Source organism: Callorhinus ursinus, unplaced genomic scaffold (genome assembly GCF_003265705.2).
Source record: "Callorhinus ursinus isolate GAN/ISIS: 27379988/994484 unplaced genomic scaffold, GSC_fseal_2.0 scaffold1, whole genome shotgun sequence".
Taxonomy (NCBI): Eukaryota; Metazoa; Chordata; class Mammalia; order Carnivora; family Otariidae; genus Callorhinus; species Callorhinus ursinus.
The window spans coordinates 87,536,230-87,555,974 of NW_027397063.1; the positions used below are offsets into that span (position 1 = coordinate 87,536,230).

The 19,745-nt window shown below is 36.5% G+C and overlaps 1 protein-coding gene across 2 annotated transcripts in view; it reads right to left on the reverse strand.

The window, feature by feature from the left end:
* Positions 1 to 390: 390 nt before the first annotated feature.
* Positions 391 to 19,745, reverse strand: part of LOC112822202 (acidic leucine-rich nuclear phosphoprotein 32-related protein-like) — a 24,618-nt gene continuing 5,263 nt past the window's right edge. Inside the window, exons 2-7 of one of the 2 annotated variants that reach the window (XM_025869690.2) lie at positions 17,590 to 17,731; positions 14,522 to 14,615; positions 10,053 to 10,171; positions 7,135 to 7,256; positions 4,236 to 4,433; positions 391 to 587 (exon numbers count right to left, since the gene is read on the reverse strand). In XM_025869690.2, coding sequence (XP_025725475.1) covers positions 476 to 587; positions 4,236 to 4,433; positions 7,135 to 7,256; positions 10,053 to 10,171; positions 14,522 to 14,615; positions 17,590 to 17,731 — 787 coding nt within the window. In that variant the 3' untranslated portion in view covers positions 391 to 475. Of the gene's footprint in view, positions 588 to 4,235; positions 4,434 to 7,134; positions 7,278 to 10,052; positions 10,172 to 14,521; positions 14,616 to 17,589; positions 17,732 to 19,745 lie in introns of both variants that reach the window. The other variant, XM_025869682.2, reaches the window with a different exon arrangement.

Consider the following 19,745-nt stretch of genomic DNA (forward strand, 5'->3'; position numbering starts at 1 on the left):
GTGACTGACAGAATGTTCAAAATGGAGAATCCAATGCATGTGGCTTAAAATCACACAGTTGTCCCCCTTCCTTTTAATAGGTTCTTCAGATATTTGAAGCAGTACGGTCAAAGTAAAAGACTCATAGCCTTGAGGCTGGAAAGATGAGTCCCTGGAGTATGGAGGAAGACTTAGAGCCTTTATTCATGTTAAATTTTTATGCCATTACTTAAAGATCTCTCTTTTTTAAGTTTAAAATATACATTATATATTTCTCCAGTGTTTTATGTATAAGATTTCTTAATAAAAATTATATGTATGCTCAAAATTTATTTACTGTTGGGGTATAGAATTAAAAAACTGGAGATCACTAATTTAAAGGAAAACTATATAAACATATTATATATATATGGTAAGCAACAATATTTAGTCATACATCTCCTGTATTTATTAGCTTTTAGAGACTGGTGATTGCTTTCTTTCTATACAAATTGCATTATGATATAATACACATTTTTGAAAAAATATTGGTTTCTGGTGGTGAAGAATCTTCTGGTAGCTTCAGGATTCCATCCAGCATTTTTAAGTTTGGCAAACAGGAGAACACTCTAGAACAAAAGTTAAAAATAAAAAAAGTAACTGTACAGAACAAAAGCATTGTCTTTCACTTACTCTCCTTATGAATGAATGGAGTTTGCCTATTATTACAAAAAAGATGAATGGCTATCATTTTATTCTTTTTTTTAATCTTTACAATAGGGTTATAATAAAATACTATTTATGTTCATGGAGTTGATCACCTTGCTGTAGCTTGCCCTCTCCAGGAGCTACTATATAGTTCTACAGATCATAAGTATAGGTCAGAGAAGTGGGACTGTGTACAGTCTGTTTTTATATGAGAATTTCAGTGCAGTTTTTACAAAGCTCTATAAAGGGAAAAAATGAAGGAATTTAGCCAAATAACCATGAGAGAAAGAATGAGATAATGATATAAGTGCACATTAGAAAGTAAAAAGTTTTTTTAAAAAGGAAGAAGTAAAGAAAACACATGTTGTTTAATGATAGTTAAGGAAGAATTCTGGCTGTGAAGTATAAGAGAAGGAGTGGGAAATATTCTTGTGCTGAGTTATTTTCTCTTGACAGAGAGAATTTCTGAAGATCACATTTCAGATTTACACAGTCACTTCAGGTTCAGGAAGGGGTCCTGCTCATCAACCCAGGTGAAAGTAGTCAAATGCCTAGCAGTGTTATAAAGCAGTGTTTTTCTCTCAAGTGGAGAGATTTTCTAGATCTGGGAGTTCTGTGGGCTCATACCAGAGGAAATGAATGGTCCTGGGATTTGCCCAGGATGAAAGATACTGAAACCTGTCAGTAGACATGCCATGACAACTAATGGTTGGTATTAACCTCGTTGGGTGCTCTCTTTGGCCACATAATTTTCTTAGCACTAAATATTTCCTGCATATCATCTTATTTAATCCTCACACCAGTTCCGTCAGCTTTTTATCCCCCATTTTAAGTTACTTATCCAAGATCATAAAGCCTGTGGGAGACCGTGCAAAGATTAAAATCTAAGTCTTCCGGCCCTAATGTTCAGACTTAACTGACAGGAAACCCTAGCTACTACTTCTTTTCAAAAAGTAAAACTATGGTGAACTCAGATTACACTGACTTCTGAAGAAGAGTAAAAGGGTTTGCCTCTGGGTGTCCCCGGACATGGGGCTGACTTCTACCTACTGGGACTTATACTATGAGCTTTATCAGTAAGTTTTTTTCTCTTTTGAACTGTGCTTTCTTCTTATTGGAGGATCTGAAACGAGGAAGGGAAAGACAGTCACAATTGTAGGTGACAATGACCAAGAAAGTCTTATACTTAAATAATTCTGATTACGTTCTAAAGGGACACTGAAGGTCTGGCACAGATCCTGGACACAGGGATACCCAGGGACAGAATGAATGCTGTTATAATCCTCAAAATGTGGATTTTGGCTAGGTGACTGAACCCAAATTTGGATGAACTTGGGACTTCAGTTTAGTTCCTCAGCAGAAGTGGATACTTAAATCCTTTCCTCATACTTTGAAATGACCAGATCTTTCTGTTTAAAGTCACCCTGTACTACCCAAGTCAATATAACCTGGCTTTTTATAGCTTGAATGCCCGTCTGTATCCACCTTGGACTCAATCCAACAGAGTTAACGTTAGAAAATAGAAGAACCTCATTATATCCTTCATTCTCACATAATTCTATACCACATCATAAATTTTGAAGACAGATTTATAGTGAGACCTCAGGGCATATCAGATTTCAGACAGTTTAATCTTAATTCTATTGTTGTAAGGCATCCTCTGAAGGGAGGCAAGTAACTGAATTGGGATCAAAATAAAATCCCACATATAAATTAACAAAACTAAAATGTAATACTAATAAATTGCCTTTATGACTAGAAATGCGCCTTTTTATGAATGATGTTGAAATGTCCAGCTGAACCTCCTCTGACTGTAGGAAATATAATTTTAAACTTCAAAATGTTATTATGGTTAAATATTAGTTCAATTTTAAAGCAACTATGTTGCTAGTTTTCACTTATGTAAAAGCAATTTGAGAATTTATGATCACAGAACATGAATTTTGCCTTCAGTCTCTAGTCATGGGGGTGACAATGGCAGTAATAAGATTTATGTAGGAATAACAGAGATTAGAATTCTTATTTTGATAATTTTTTGTTGTACATCAGAGTTTGAAGAGTCATATTATCTAGGCCTTGGAATATGGTTGTTGTCATGGGCAAATGGCAGTTTGAGAAAGGAAGGCAGTGAGAGCTATGTCTTTTATTGAAGTTGAATGTAGATGAAAGACATAATCATAGATCAGGTATGAACCTAGAAATGATCTAATCCTTTGTATGATAGATTCAAACTGAGACATGAGTTTACTTGTTATCTGGGGGCAAATACAAGTTCTAGAACTCAGTGGCTTGTTTTTACCCTTTAAATTCCCACAAGCTGTGCTGGGAATTAGCTAGGGAGAGAGAGAATTTTCTGCATACCCCAAGGTACACATTGCATTATTACCATTAGGAATGTTCCAGTAGTGACAAAAGAATAAAATGATTTATTCTTCACAGGTTTTCAAGGACTTTCAACCACTGGGTTAGATTGAATCAGTTACTTCTTTTTTTTTTTTTTTTTTTAAAGATTTTATTTATTTGACAGAGAGAGACACAATGAGAGGGGGAACACAAGCACGCAGAGTGGGAGAGGAAGAAGCCGGCTTCCTGCTGAGCATGGAGCCCGATGTGGGGCTTGATCCCAGGACCCCAGGATCATGACCTGAGCTGAAGGCAGACGCTTAAAGACTGAGCCACCCAGGTGCCCCAAATCAGTTACTTCTTTGTATCCATTTAATGGTACCGTTGTGACCCAAAGGAGTGAAAATAAAACCAGAGAATAGGGGTGCATGGGTGGCTTAGCTGGCTGAGTGTCCAACTCTTGATTTCAGCTCAGATCATGATCTCAGGGTCATGAGATCAAGCCCTGCATCGGGCTCTGTGCTGGGTATGGAACCTGCTTGGGATTCTCTCTCTCCCTTTTTCTCTTCCCCTCCCCTGCTCACTCTTGCTCTCTCTCTACCAAAAAACAAAACAAACAAAAAAACAGAATAAACAATTTATAAAACTATCACATGGACATTGATAGAAATCTGTACATAGAAATCTTTAAAAAGACATAGTATCTATTAAACATTATGAGAGAAAACGCATAGGATTTGAAAGTCTAAAATGAAGCACCTTTGTATATGTAAAGTCACATTATAAGAGAAGCCTAAAATTTTAAAGCAATCATAAGTTAACTGAGAGAAGAGTGAATTATAGATTTTTTAAAAAAAGATCACTTCAAAGGGGCGCCTGGGTGGCTCAGTCGTTAAGCGTCTGCCTTCGGCTTGGGTCATGATCCCAGGGTCCTGGGATGGAGCCCCGCATCGGGCTCCCTGCTCGGCGGGAAGCCTGCTTCTCCCTCTCCCACTCCCCCTGCTCATGTTTCCTCTCTCACTGTCTCTCTCTGTCAAATAAATAAATAAAATCTTTAAAAAAAAAATCACTTCAAAGTTCTTTAGGTGAGATCAGAAGCATGCAACGTTCAACATGTAATAGATAGGATAAATATTTGCCAAGTGAATTTAAGCTCCAGGGGAACAGCTAGTCAAAGTATAACATTCAAAGAAGAACACAGATGACAAAGGTGTTTGGGGCCTTACCGTCTCCGGTAATTTGTGTGAAACTCACAAGGGTTCCTCTTGAGAGTAAGGGATTCTAGTGGAGTGCACCATAAACTGGAGAGCCCGGTCAGAGATTCAATGTGGTTTTCAGCCACAGATAAATGCTGTATCTGAGGTATCTTTGGCAATTGTTTGAAAGATGTGAGATGGTTTTTGTTCATATTTAAAACTCTGCATCTGGATAAAAAAAATAAACACCCTGTCATTTGTCTCCTGAAGAGGATGGTTAACTACCAAATCTTGCATAGGACTAGCATGCTTCATCGAGACCATAGCCCCTCAAAGGAGTGACAGTGATATTTTCCAAAACTGTGGTTTGTAAAAGAAGAGAAATATTTATATCAAAATATGAAGAGAAAATAAGCTAAATATATGTAACTATAAGCTTGCTGAATACAGAAATCTGTTTTCTTTTCCAATGTATACACTCAGTACTTGGCATAATAGTTGGTCCGTGGTGTATTCGTAGTATGTCTCAAATGAAAGTGTGAATGGCTGCAATGAATGAGTGAATCTCAGCAATCTTGTTGTTCACACAGATGCATAACGACTTGTGAAGAGTATTGCCTCCAAGTAGTGAGATCAGTTATTTTTTTTCTATTTTTCCATACTTAAATTCTATATTGAAAAAATAGCATTTTGAATTAGAAAAAAAATCTTTCATATATAAAAGAAAACTAAAAGGTATCCTTAGGAGAAGAAATGTGTGTTGGGCACTTAGGTTGAATACATTTTCCTGACATATCATGCTTCTCAATATTTTTGCCTTAAAGCTGTAATTGTTTAAAACCATGCAAATAGAGGAAATAATTCAAATCTATCACTGACACCTTGCCTTAAGGAAAAATTCCTTTATGTATAAGTTGGGATTAAATACCATGAAAGAAACACACGGAACTTATTTATGACCTTGTACCCCACTTAGTAAATAATTATTGCTAATGGTAAAAATGTTGCTAAACAGAGAGAGAGTTTCCACACAACCATATTGGAAAAATCCAGTTTGAACTCCCTGACCCCAATTGAATTGTAATTTTTTCACATCTCTTCTTATCATTTCCTTGTTTTCTTCCACTCTCTCTCCGTATGGACATTTTACACAGTCCTAATCATACATTTGATAACTTTGGGTTTTTACTCTTTTCTAGGTTACACATAATATTTTAGAAGCACTTTGGTGCTATGACGATTTCTAATTGAAAACCCAGCCTCAGCAGTTCCTGTTTCTCTGCTTCTCTCTCTGTCCTCCTATGAAATCTACACTTTTATTGCCTGCCAGTCACTCTCTCATTTTCAATGTACATCCATCTCAGGCTCTAAGATTCACCCCATCACACATCCCCAGTCAGCAAGATGTTAGGGGTGAAAAGCAGCAAACCAAGTGTGGTGTTTTTCCTTGGGGCAGAAGGAAGGAGGCGATGAATTACATACATCAACTTTTTTCTCCTTTGACACATTGATTTGGCAGTTGTAAAATTTGAATTGCAATTACATAATTTAATATTATATATTGTATTTCTAAAGAAAGAAAAGCCAAAAGAGAGAACTCTAAATCTGGGGCAAGTCTTTTCTTTAATGATTATGGTTTCTCTCTCTCTTTTATGTAAGATAGCAAAGATTTGGAGGCTTATTGATCTGGATCAGGTCAAGTTCAGGTATTTCAAGTACATGATCTTCTAGTTCAGTATTTAAAGTATGCCATGTGATTATTAAACATGTTTTCATTGCATATGTATTTAAATATGTATTAAAAATATAACTAATGTTATCACTATTATATTCCTAGAAGGGAGTCTGGCAAAACAAAAACAGTAACAAAAACCTGAATAAACCAATATCAACTGCCAGTGATTTTGATTTATAGTAGTGATAATAAGCTTCTTTTGAGAATTTTTATTTAGGTATTTAAAATTTTGTTATTTAAAAAGAACATAAGTAGGGGCGCCTGGGTCGCTCAGTTGCTAGATCATGCGACTCTTAATCTTAAGCCCCATATTCAGTGTAGCAATTACTTAAAAAGAACATAAGTAAAATCAAATGCAATGCAAGTCTAGAGTTTTGAAGGGGCTTTGGAAAGGACTGAAGATACCGAGGCACATTGCATATTCCTCCATTTCCTGACTGCTTCCCTCTCCTGTGTGACTGGGATGGTCTTTTTTTTTATCCACGCTCAGAGATGTACCTTAACCAGCTCTAGGATTTACCCTTCCTTCTTGTGGCTGCTTGGTTTCCTTTATCTCCCACTTCTCGTCACTCCACCTACCCATTCGGCCTGGTGAGGCAGACAGCAGCTCTCTACAAAAGGAGTTCTCAAGCGATCCTGAGCAAAAAGGCAGATTATCTTTAATGTCAGGAGTTTGGGATCTTTGGAAAACCGAAGAGTCCATATATTTTTAAAAAACTTTTAGTTTGTTTCTGTTGTTATTCTGATTGGCTACCCTCACCCTTCCATTAAAATGTGACCTTGAAACCAAGACTCTTGTTAACTACCTGTAGAGCCTGTCCTCATAGCTGCTCAACAAATATGATTAAAAATGTCTATGTTACAACAGTAGTATTTATATAATGTAATTGCATTTCCAGTGTACAATACAAGGGATACGGCAAGTTTTTCTGCCAGTATGATTCTCTGATTACAAATTACTCCTCTAAAAATTGATGATAATATTAATTTGGAAAGGAATAGATTTTTTTTCCCTCTAAAGTGTGACATTATGATGTACAAATTTCCCTTTTTGCCTTGCCCAGGTCTCATTTAGCACTATTACCTTTAAGACCTGACCATATGGCCACAGTAGGTACAGACAGTGATCCCATATGCCCAAATAGCAAATATTTGACTTTAACTTAGTAACTAGACAGGCTAAAGAGCAGGTACCTTGGTAATCTTACGGTACTTAAGTCCACCAGTGAATTATCCACTAACCAGAGGGTTTCAACTCGAATTAGTCTTCTAAGAATCCTGTTAAAATTTGCAACTTGATAAGGGTCCCCCAAATCCTGAAATGAAAGGTTCAAATTCTGAAGGGAAAAATAAATAAAAAGTAAAAGCAAGTTCTTTTATCAACTTTTAAAAATAGTTATTACTTAAAAATGTGTTGTATATGTTATTTAAACCAGTAGTTTTTTGGTGTGCACACTAAAACACACATCTAAACACTCACAATTATGTGGCAGAAATTCATTGTTAAGGTAGGGGAGGTGAAGATCCTGACCTGATCCTGATTAGAATTACATGCAAGGTTGGAGGTGGGGAAGGCAGGATCCTGAAACTGATTCTGAAATTTTCTAAGGGTAAAGAGTGGAAGGGATAAAATTCTGTTTTGGAATTACTGATTTAAATGATTAGTTATTCTTAGCCTCCTTGGAAATACTCAAAAATCACATTTGAAAAAATTTCATCCCATCCTACCCCTGTGCTAACTTGTCTTCCGTGTATTATGAAAATTAGTGTTGTCCCCCCTTTTCTTCTTAAAGAAAAAATGACACCTAAAAATAATAATTAAAAGATTTCAAAAAGATACCATCATTCAAAAGATGGAGCTATTATTTTGTTTTAAAGTAGCTAGGGATACATACGTAAAAATGACTTTACCACATTTAACAGATACTAGATATTTTATTTTTGCTTTTAACATCAGTCAGCTTTGATATAAAGAAAATTAAAGCCACTTTTGGTGGCAGCATTGCCCTTGTAAACTTTATTCCTAAAAGTCAGCTTATTTTATTTCCACAATTTTGCCATCAATTTCTTTTTTACATTTTTTAAAATTTTGTTTTATTATGTTAGTCATCATACATTACATCATTAGTTTTTGATGTAGTGTTCCATGACTCATTGTTTGTGTATAACACCCAGTGCTCCACGCAGAACGTGCCCTCCTTAATACTCATCACCAGGCTAACCCAATGCCCCACCCCCCTCCCCTCTAGAACCCTCAGTTTGTTTCTCAGAATCCGTAGTCTCTCATGGTTCGTCTCCCCCTCCGATTCCCCGCCCTTCATTTTTGCCTTCCTACTTCTTTCAATAAAATTATTGAATAAAATGGCAATCCCCTTTTAAAAAAATTTGAATCAAAATAATTTACTATTTTTTTAAAGATTTTATTTATTTATTTGACAGAGAGAGAGAGAGAGAACACAAGCAGGGGGAGCGGGAGAGGGAGAAGCAGGCTCTTGCTGAGCAGGGAGCCCGATGCTGGGCTCAATCCCAGGACTCTGGGATCACGAAGGCAGACGCTTAACCGACTGAGCCACCCAGGTGCCCCAATAATTTACTATTTTAAAGAAATATAGATATCTCTATCTTTAAAAAGATCATTAAGGTCTTAAAATTTTTACACATTAAACATGAACTTTGATACTTTAAGTTCCATTTTCCAAAAGTATAAAAGGTCTTAATTTTGAAATAAAACTTAAGAAATGATAAGTGATTATATCTATCTCTATATTGAATGTCACCTCCTCAGAAAGGCTTTTTTTGGACCACTATGTTCCAATTAAGTTTTCTATGGTAGTAAGAATTTATTTAGCCCTTCTCTTAGAGTACAGTTATCTGAAGGCCAATTAAATTTTCTATGATAATTTATTAGGAAGGCTCCACTGGCCTTTACAATATATCCATAGTTTAAATGGCAGCTATAAAGAATGAATGCATCTATATACTGAAATGATTACCTCTAAAGGTAGTTCTGGGAATGGAGGTCAAAGTTTCAGGTATATCGTTTAAATTTTTTAAACAAATAAATAGGTGTACGGTTTAATTTTTAAGAGTAGAATATATCTACCCATTATATATGAGAATTTTAAATTCTAAAAGGAAAAGGAAGCACCATGCAGGGGAAACAATATTCTACTTTTATATCTTCCACTACCAAGATGTACAACCTTGGGCAAATCATGCCTTTCTGGACTTACCTTTCCTTTTTGAAAGGAAGGGATTTAGAGCAGACCCTCTCTGAAGCTCCTTCCCGCCCTGTAATGCCATAATGCTACAACATCTAAGGTCAAACTGTGAAGCAAAAGAGGCATCAAGAGGCCCCAGTGAGCAGGTTTTAAACTGAGTCTTATTTCTGGAAGACTTCCTAAATTCTTCACGTACACTTTGATCACTCCAAAAGACAAAAATATTGGCATCCCACTCTGTTGCCAAGAAGTTGATTTACTCTTTTATTGCTCGCAACACATCCTTCCCAGTTACACCCTCAGTTCTCTGCCTACCATGACTGGAGCCAGCCGGAATTAGAGGCTTGAGGAACCTCAGTCCCATAGCTTTGTAGCACCCCGGCTGACGTAGGGCAGGGGCTGTTTCAATGTTAGCAGCTCTGCCAGCTGGGTCCATTTAAGCACCAACAAATCACAGCTCCTGTTTTTCACTGGTAAAAAGCTTTATTTGTTCCTGGATAGTTCTGTTCAGACCAGGCTGGCTGCTCCAGCTGTTCAAACTTTTTGGCTTACTGCATTGTTCAAGGGATTCCAGATTGCATCATAAACTCTTTGATGAGGAATATTGTCCAACATTTGACACTTATTATTATCAAAAGGAACAATTTCATTCTCAAGTATTTTAAACTTTTCCGAAGTTCAGCAATATTAGGATAAGATATAGGTTAGAAAATAAGAAACATGTCATGATGAAGAAGAGGTGAACAAAGAGGTGGAGAAGCCCAAACACCACTAGTTTTAGAGAAAATGGCGAACGAATGCTTAGAGTTTTGATACTGCCCTTGGGCGGGGGGGTGTCATAACTGAATCAATGCTGAAAAGAGACTTTTTTCCTGTCTTTTAAGCTCTCACCGTGCAGTCTTCCCAGTTTTCTTGTAGCCATGTTTCCCATTTGTTTTTTTCAAGGACTCTTTTCCGAGCAGGCAAAGTACACTCCTCCTGTCTGAAGAGCAACTCTTCTGTGGAGGGTCCTGGGCAGAAATCACAAGGTGAGATCTTGGAAGTAGGTTTATGGTGGCAGGACTGATACCTTCGCTTGATATTTGGCCAGTTGTTTTAAACTTCTACTCGATATCAGGATTGAGGAAAACATGAGTTGGCCCACATTGTGCCCCAAGAGCGTGAGCAGTAACAAAATAAGTTAACTTTTACCCCTACGGAAAGTATTTCGAACGCAGGTAGGTAAGAAAATCACCAGTAGAGTGATTTTAGTCTTTATATAATTTTCTCTTTGGGGATGTGACTCATGACTTTCCCTCTCTTGTCTCTCGACTCAATTAGCCACTTGGTTCCGTCACTTCCCCCTTGAGAATCCGCCCCGCTTCTCTTCAGTGTCTAGACCCTCGTATCTCCCTACCTGAACTATAGCTCCTTTCTCCTGGATCACCTTGTTGGCAATCATCTCTCCTTCAATATAAATGACACACATGGCCATCCAGCTTTCCTAAAACAGAGCTTTTGCCACACTCATGTGTTTAAAACATTTCAGAATTTCTCACTGCCTACCAGTTAGAGATGGAAAATTCCAGCTTGCCAAGCAAGGTTTTCCACAATCTTATCTCAGTCTCCATTTCCAAATTCATTTCCCACTATTTCCTAATCCTGCTGTCCTCCAAATCAGGCTTGCACAAGATTTCCATGGTTAGGGAAAGGAGATCCTGTCTACCGTCTGAAGTTGGGTGCTAGGTGATTGTGTGACTCCAGATGACTAATTTTAATTTTCTGCACTTTAGTTTTCCATAGCTGCCAAAATACAGGGAAGACTAGCATCAGGAGCCCAACATCAGCTGAGTACGATGAGAAATTATGTTTGTTTGAAGTTCATAATGCTTTGTAAAAATACTGATAAGATGTATTTCTCTCTGAGAAATTACAGCTCTATTGTGTTACCCAGGCAAACTTCAGTCTGTTGTGATATTAACTGGACCCCTGACAGCAATCCTAAGCTCAGTGATTTCAATTGCCTCCCAGTTCCAGCATCTGTGTTTCCATGAGTCCTACCTGGTACCATTTGTGCACCCTTCCCTGTCTACATTTTTCTGGAATGTGTGATTCTCAGTTCAGAGGTGAAAAGAAAGAGTTATACTAAAGAGGTTACTACAGGCATCAGGAACAAACTTTGCTTTTGTGACAGTCTTGTCTGGGCTCTGATGGGAGATAATGAGTCCATTTGTGAAGGATTTATGGAAGGCAATAAAAGAGTCCAATGTTTTGTTATTTTGACACAAATATCAGTTCTTTCCTCAGACGCAGGTGGAAGCCGAGGTGCAACCTGACCTTTCAGGCATTTCTCTCATAATGAACTGTACTGTTGCCACCTAGGAAATCACATAACCCTGAAGTATCCTAACAATAAAACATCCTTGTGTTAAGAAATGTTCTTCTAGGTTGATTAGGCTGATTGGAATTAAAAGTCACAGAATTGGAAAACTAGACGATTATCTAATTGACTGGGTAGACCTCAGGCTCTACTGTCTGCAATACGACTGCCCCCAAATTTGGTAGCTTACTTTGTGCAACAGATACCCCCAGAGTTATTAAACTCTGCCCTATATTGTTTGTTTGAGTTCTATCGATCTTCTGCTCTTTCAGTTATTTTTTTAAAGCAGCTTTCAAAGATTTCTTTGAAGTTGGAAGCCAAAGGTCACTTCCACTGTGAGGAGTTATATTAAATTGGATTCTTTCTTTTTAAAACTCAGACATGGTTGATAATTGAAGATATATCTTAGCAGTTTAGAACTATAGTCTGGAATCTCTGACAGCCCTGGAATGTTGGCTTTCTCCTGCTATCTCTGAATTTGTTCTTTGTCCCCTCACTGGATTTGTAACTCAGCAGAAATGACTGAATTAACTTGCTGAGGGATTTTCAAGTAGAAAGCATCTATAGTTTAAAAGAATTCTGCCAACAGTTGGCTCTTTTGCTTCATTTAATTGGGAGGAGTTAAGTCAGTCTTGATCTGGCCATCAAAGCCTTGGGAAATTGCTGTTTGTCACACACCAGATAACTTTCTTCTCTTAAGAACTCTTCCCAGATGTACAACTGAGGTGAACTGAAGTAGTTTTGATGGGTGTTTCAGGATCTAATCTAGAAGGAGGGTAATTGTTATTAGAATGCTTTTGAGAACACTTGTTCTCCATCTCACACATGCACAAACAAAACTTAAACAAAATGAAAGGCAATGAACAAGGGACATCTATGTTCTTCACAGTTCAAGGTGGTGGGATGTTCCAATGTTTTCCATCCCCTAGATCATGCTCCATTCCTTTTACAACTAGTCACTTGCGAGAGATTGGGTTTTATTAATGGTCTATGGAAGGAAAATGTGCCTTATCTGCAGAGCAATGGTGTCCTCTGCATGACTGGCCACCGTGGTCCTTATGTGGGATTGGCTTTGTTGACTGATGGCCTCAGCACATGACCTGGCACTTAAATCAGGGAAGCGGGGAGGCCACTGGATTCTCTTTACACATACTCATTTTCAGTTTACTCCTATATTTTATTCCCAATGTCTTCAGTTTGGCAGTTCCCTCTAAACTTCAACTCTCCACCCATGCTCAGAATACAATTTCTTTTTGCCTCATTAGAGCACAACCATCAACCATCAACCACCATACCACCACCACCACCAACACATGCGTGCGCACACACACACACACACACACACAGAAATGCCAAAACCCTTATTGTATCAATCTTTTCACTTTCAGTTCCAATTTCTTCCCTTCAAACTTCCTAAACTAGCGTTTCTCATACTGTGGCCCTCAGATCATCTGTAACAGAATTTCTTGATAATTTTACAATTATCAAATTTCTGGGCCCCCTTCATACTAATTACATCAGATTCTTTGAGAGAAGGTTTTGGAAAACTGCATTTTCTACAAGCCTCTGGGTGGTCTGTCCTGACACTAGAGTTTAAGAACCAGCTGAACCCTGCCCACCATGGTCCCTGGTATAGCCATCTCTTCCTTTTTGCCTGTAGACTTCTTACTTATGTGACACACATGGTCTCCACTTTTTTGGTCTCCTTTCTTCCTAATTCCCCGTAATTTCTGGCTCTTTGAAAAATATTCTCTCTCAGGTCCCCACAGGACAACTTGAGTTTACCTCTAGTAGTACTATCTACTAATATTTTAAAAATAGGTGTCAATACTTAGCTGCAAACTGAGCTGACAGAGTTGAAACATAAGAACATATTTTATTCAGTGTTTCAGAAAATGATGCTCTTGTAACCTGCCTTTGTCAACTGAGTTTGAGTGAAAGAAGAAAGGCATTGTATGGTAAAGTAATGCCATTGAGAGAGGGAAATGAGCAGGTGAATATTTAAAGCAACTTGTTCTAAATCAATATTACAATTATACAATATACAATATAATGGCAAATCTGCAAATACGGATGGAAGATAGCCAAGATATTTGATGTTTTATAAAGACTAAATACTGGAGTCAGAATTATGTCTAATATTATCTCATCAGCTTATAGGATATGCAAAAGAGACATGAGAAATGCATGGTGCCTGTTCTTACATAATATAGAATCTATTGAAAGCTAATTATAAAAAAATCAAACATTATGTATTAGGGTCTACAGATAACAATTCTTCATACTGTCACACTAGTACACTTATAAAATCTGATAGAATGAGAAGGAAGAGTAAAATATTGGTTTGTTCTACCAAACTTAAAATGCTTAGTGAAAATATAAAATGAAACTATCCGGTTTATTTAGATTCCCACTTGGTGTTTTAAAAACCAATGGGTAGAATTAAATCAGGTTAAAGTTATTCATTGAAGTGACAGTGTCATTCATGATCATGAAATATTGTAAATAAACAAAAATTCCAACAAAGATCATTGGTTAAATATATTTAATAATATCCATATGATGGAGAAATATGCAACCTTTAAAAACCACATTTTGGGTAATGTTTACTAACATAGAAGAAATGCTCACAATAACAACATAAGTGGAAAAACTCAAGAAACAAAATTGTATAATTTTGTAAGGAAGTATGTGTATATATTTTTCAAAAAAGACTAAATGGAAATAAAAGTCACAGTGGTTATTTCTGGATAGTGGAATTACAGATTCTTTTTTATCTTTCTGTTTTTCCAGGATTTAATACTGAACATTTATTATTTATATAATCAGATATATGAATGTGCTTTAAAGTGGCTTCACTAGCTATATTAGTAATTCTATGGTCTTGAAAAAGGAAATTTTTCTCTCTAAGTAATATCTTTTTCCCCCAAGCAATGTTTTTCATCCACAAATAAAATCTACTTAGAGCACACACACAAAGATACATATATTTGTTCTTTACCTTCTCTTACTCTTGGGCAACGCAGTTGACTTCCTTGAATGTCATGTTGTTCTACCTTGTGCCAAGTGAGGTGCTTAAAAGAGTCTGATGGAAGCTTTAAAATACAAGAGAAGAGAAATAGCATCTGGCAATATGTGATTCATTTACTTTTATGTGTAAAAGTAACACAAATCATTGCCAAACATTCAGCCAAATTGAACTCCAAGTACCTAACAGTGTCCTTATAGAAGTCACTTTAGTTCATTCTAAATTATATTTAATGGTAAATGACAACAGAAATACATATGTGTACCCATTCATGGATCCACTTTACACCACCTCTGATAAATCATCCTTTAATATTTATTGAATGTATATTAGGGGCTACAGATAACAATGCTTCATACTGGTAACACTAGTACATTTATAAAATCTGATAGAATATAAAGGAGTAATACAACATTGGTTTATTCTACCAAATTTAAAATGCTTAATAAAATTATAAAATTTATAAAATTACCTGGTTTATTTAGATTGAGAAATCTCATTCCATTTCCCACTTTATAACAGTTCTAATTGTTGAAGTTACTTTATTGTATGGGCCCCATAGCCTCTTTAACTTGCTCCAGTTGTGAAAGTTCTGCCTTTTGAGGCTACACAGAAGCCACACATGTCTACTATATTAAGTGTTTGTAACAGTCGTCATCTTCTTCCTAAGTCATACAATTCTTACAGATCATGGTTTATAGATTATTAACTATCCAACAAGAACATATGATTCTCCTTGGGAAGAGTTCCAATTTATTGACATTCCTCTTAAAATGTGTAGCCAGTAGTGAATGAAATATTTCAGGTCTAGTCATCTTCCTCGTTCCGGACAGTATATTACTGACCAGAATATGTGCCAAGACCATATTTGGGGCAATTTTATATTGTTTACTATTATTGAAGTTGTAGTCAATCACAATTCCCTGTATCTTATATAGCTTATGATAGTTTCAAATTTAACACAAACAAAAGGCATATTACTCAGAAAAGAGCATTGTGTTAAATACACCACAGATTCGATCTCCAGTTAGCCAGTTTTGTACACATAGACAAACAGCCCCAGAATTTTTGACATAAAGAAAGGTCATTAGGGTATTTGGAACAACTCCTTTCATCTCACAGAGCAGCATTTCACATAGCTTATGTTTTGCTTGAGCTGTAAATTTGTGTGTCTAATACCAACAAAAAATATTTCCACCACTGAATAAGCTTATGAGGCTCTGGATTAAACTGAGTTAAGCGTTTCTCTTTGTTACAGGACTCCACAGAGCCTTTCTATGCTAATATACATTGTGAGTCTATATTCACAAAGTGTTCCCGTGGACTTTTAAATCATAGAACCTTTTATTCTTGGAGCCGCACACGGGTCTCATGCATTTTGTGAAGCAGAATTTGGAACATGCTGACTCAAAATAAATTGAAAGGAGGTGGCTTTCTAATAAGCATTTATTTTTGATTTTTGATCTTTATTGCTTACTCACTGAATGACCATGGTGGTGCCAGTAAGTATTTCAATGTCTTCATTTAAAGAATAAAACTAATAACAAAAGTTCTCTACCTTATTTACAGCAACATGAAAAAGCTAATTAATGCTTGAGCAATTCTTTGAGAAAATCTGAGGATTTGCTAACATGCTTTCAAGGAATTCACTCATTCTTTAGAAATAGTCTTTAAAAAACCAAGAAGCACAAATTTAAGGTTATAGAGGAATGTGGTCCCTGGACTATTCTTGGTCATTCAGTTCACAAGTTTATGGAAGTTTTTTCCCCAACTTCCAATGTGCTTTTGGATTTTTTTTTTCCTTGCTTCTATCATAGAATAAAAATTTCTTAGAAGTTAAACTCCCTGGAGTTGCCACACCCCATTGCCTTCTTGTGCTATTTCATGATGATCTTACTGGGAAAAAAAGAACCTAACCTAAAGCTGTGTTTGAGAAGAAAGTTTCCATTTTTCAACTGTCATCCAATTTTGTACAAAACTGTTTGCTTTTTAAAGGAGGTATGTGGTTGATTTCACAATTTCTGACCTTGTAGGAAAATGAGCCATTGCATTTTTTTGTTTATATTTCTGTAAGGTTGTCAACGTGCTGCAGTTGAGTGACTGTTGCTTCTTCCTAAAGGAATAGTGAATATTTGTGTCTTTTTGTTTTTCCTTTTTTTTTAGAAGATTTTATTTATTCATTTGAGACACAGAGATACAGAGAGAGACAGAGCATGAGCAGGGGGAGAGACAGAGGGAGAGGGAGAAGCAGGCTCCCTGCTGAGCCAGGAGCCCAATGTGGGGCTCAATCCCAGGATCCTGGGATCATGACCTGAGCTGAAGGCAGACGCTTAACCATCTGAGCCACCCAGGCGCCCCTGTTTTTCCTTTTTTAATTCTGATGGACCAAGTGATTAATCCATTGGTTCAATAAATATTTTCAAAGTTGCTATGCTTCATTTTATTTCATTCATTTATTCAAAAATATATACTGTGCCCTGCTGTGTATCAGGCACCAGGGATTTAAAGTTAAATAAAATTTGGCATTTGTGCTTGAAAAACTCATTTTCTATAATTTGGGAGGCAGATATTTGAGTGACTCATCTGGATCTAATGTTGGATAGATGGAACAATGATAAATAAAGGAAAGGAGGGAAAATCACACATGGTTCCACTGAGATGGGTTAGGAAAAAGTCTTGAAAGTGGTGAGTTTGGAAGGAAAAAAATGTATTTTGTGGACAAAGGACATTCCAGAAGGAAAGGAGATAAATCTTAGACTAGAGACAGAATTTGAATGCAGAGGTGGGGAGAGGAAGGCATGCCATTTCTGTTTTTGTGGTCATTACCTTTTCTATTCATCTCCACCTTTGTCTTCCTTCCTCCATTCCAGCTTCTTTCCATCTCCTCTCAGAGTTGGGACTGAGAGTATCAACCTTTCATTCCTCCCCAGTTACAAGGGTAGATTTAAGAAGCTTACACACTTAATAAAAAATGTTCAATATAACATAAAGTACATTTTATAAACATAGCCCTATGTAAAGAGCTAATTAAGCATATTTACCAGGGATGATATTCCAGAATCCGAACGTGGATGAAATGTTCTGTTCCTTGTCAGAGCTGACCAGGTGTGTGACTCACTCGGATCAGAGCAGGACGATGAACTAGACAGGCAAATCTGACTGCTTGTGTTTCGACCTGAGGAGCTGAGCGAAAGAAAATGTTCAGAGCGTTTGTGCATCTCTTTTAAAATCTTTAACTGTAAATACCTTTGTCTATAACAGCAGTAGCAACACATAATAAGCAGCAACTTTTCCACCTAGAGGATAATTGATGTCCTAGAAATTTACCTAGATCTCAGAAGGACTTTGACATCTTGTCTCAGCCCTAAGCACATTTTTATGGCTAATAGTCATTTAAGGCAGATTCTCCCCCAAAAGGCAGGAGGGCCTAGTGGACTGCCTGTGCTAGAAAAGTAAATCTAATGGTACACACAAATGCACATGCATGCTTCTAAGATATGAATGAGGAAGTCAGCCCTCATAGGAAGACATCTTTCTTAGTGGAGCTCCAGCAGCTGATCTGGTACAGCACCCTTCAACTCTCGATTGGTTTCCTCATTAATCTGGCCCTTACAAATTTTCCCCAAACCTCTTACATTTCTACAGATTGGTGGGAAACAAATTAAAAAGTCAGGTTCTCTAATCAATTTTACTCACTTTGGAAGACTATTCAAGCATTTTGCTTAGCAACAGTCCAGCGCTCTCTGTATCCCCATTTTTATGCCCCTGAGACATAAAATGTCTTTTCTGCTCTCCTAGTAATTCTCTGGTTTATTATTCATTGTTTTTCTTACAGTTTTCCATATCTCTTCAGTAATAGTTACAAGTTTCTCTTTCTGTAATTGGTGCTGTACATTATTTTAAGCCAATTTTAAAATAATTTCTAAATATTGCTTTTTCATGTTAAGTAAAACTAGAAATCATATCTGTTTTTATTTCTGGCCTCTTTTTACTCTTGGTAGATCATTTTTCAGACTCCAAGAATCTTAAGAGATGACCTTCTATATTTTATTGCACAATTATTATGCCTCCATAGCAATTTTGCTTGTAAGAAACCACATGTCTCTTGTATATGAGGTTGCCTTCATAAAGTACAACATAGAAATATCTTTTATTTTTTATGTATTAATTAAGCTGATACAGTAGAAAAGCATAGCCACTACATCATATTCCAAAAATAACACTACTGTGGCATTAAAAAAATAAAACAACTGTGCCCTATTATCAAAGAGAAAATTATTCCTCCATCTGCAACTAAAGAGCAAATCAAGAATTTGGTCTTAATAATGTGCAAAAGCCAAAAAAATGTATGTTTCTCATATTTTTCCCACTTGAGCAATTCATTAATAGTTTGGATATTGTTTTTTGAAATTCCCAATGTGTGTCTTGCCACTTAAACAAATTAACAAACATTAGAAGAACAACAGCAAATTATGCGAAATTTATTATTCCCTGAGGCAGGTATATCCCATGATCGATAACTGGAGTTTTGGCCAACAATCAGGGAGAAAAAATTGGGAGAAAATGGAATAATATATCGGGATAAACAGAGGGTGAAAGTTTAGTTGAGTTTTTGGTTCATTTGTCTTCATTAAAATATGCTGGGTGATTTTCTGCCAAAATGAAATCAGGAAACTAGATAGTGGACATGGCTGAATCTTTCATCAGTGACTATTGTCTTGTTACTCCAAACTCCAGTGACGGTTACACAGTGGTAATAAAATAATCCAGACGTTTCCTTCTCTCTTGTTTTTTTTTTTTTAATTTGAAGTATGAGAAATGGTCATAGTTTGCTTATACAGTCTCTCCAAAGAAAGCACAGAGGAAACACAATAAGGTCATATAATTAAAGAATCTGACAAGAGAGATCCAGTTGAATGGGTTTTTACTGTCCTTTTCTTGTGCAGTGCTACAGGCTAAGTACAACCATTTCAAGGTGAAATTCAGTTTAAAAATAACTGAAAATTATATCATCTTAGTTTACATTAGATGATTTTGGGATTTAAACTAGAAGACCTCTTCATGCCATTATCCTGATGACTACTAGACATTTATTAATAATAGAAGGCAATTAAACCTTGGTAACACAAGTAAATAGGCTGATAACATCCCCAGTGTGTGTGTGTGTGTGTGTGTGTGTGTGTGTGTGTGTGTGTGT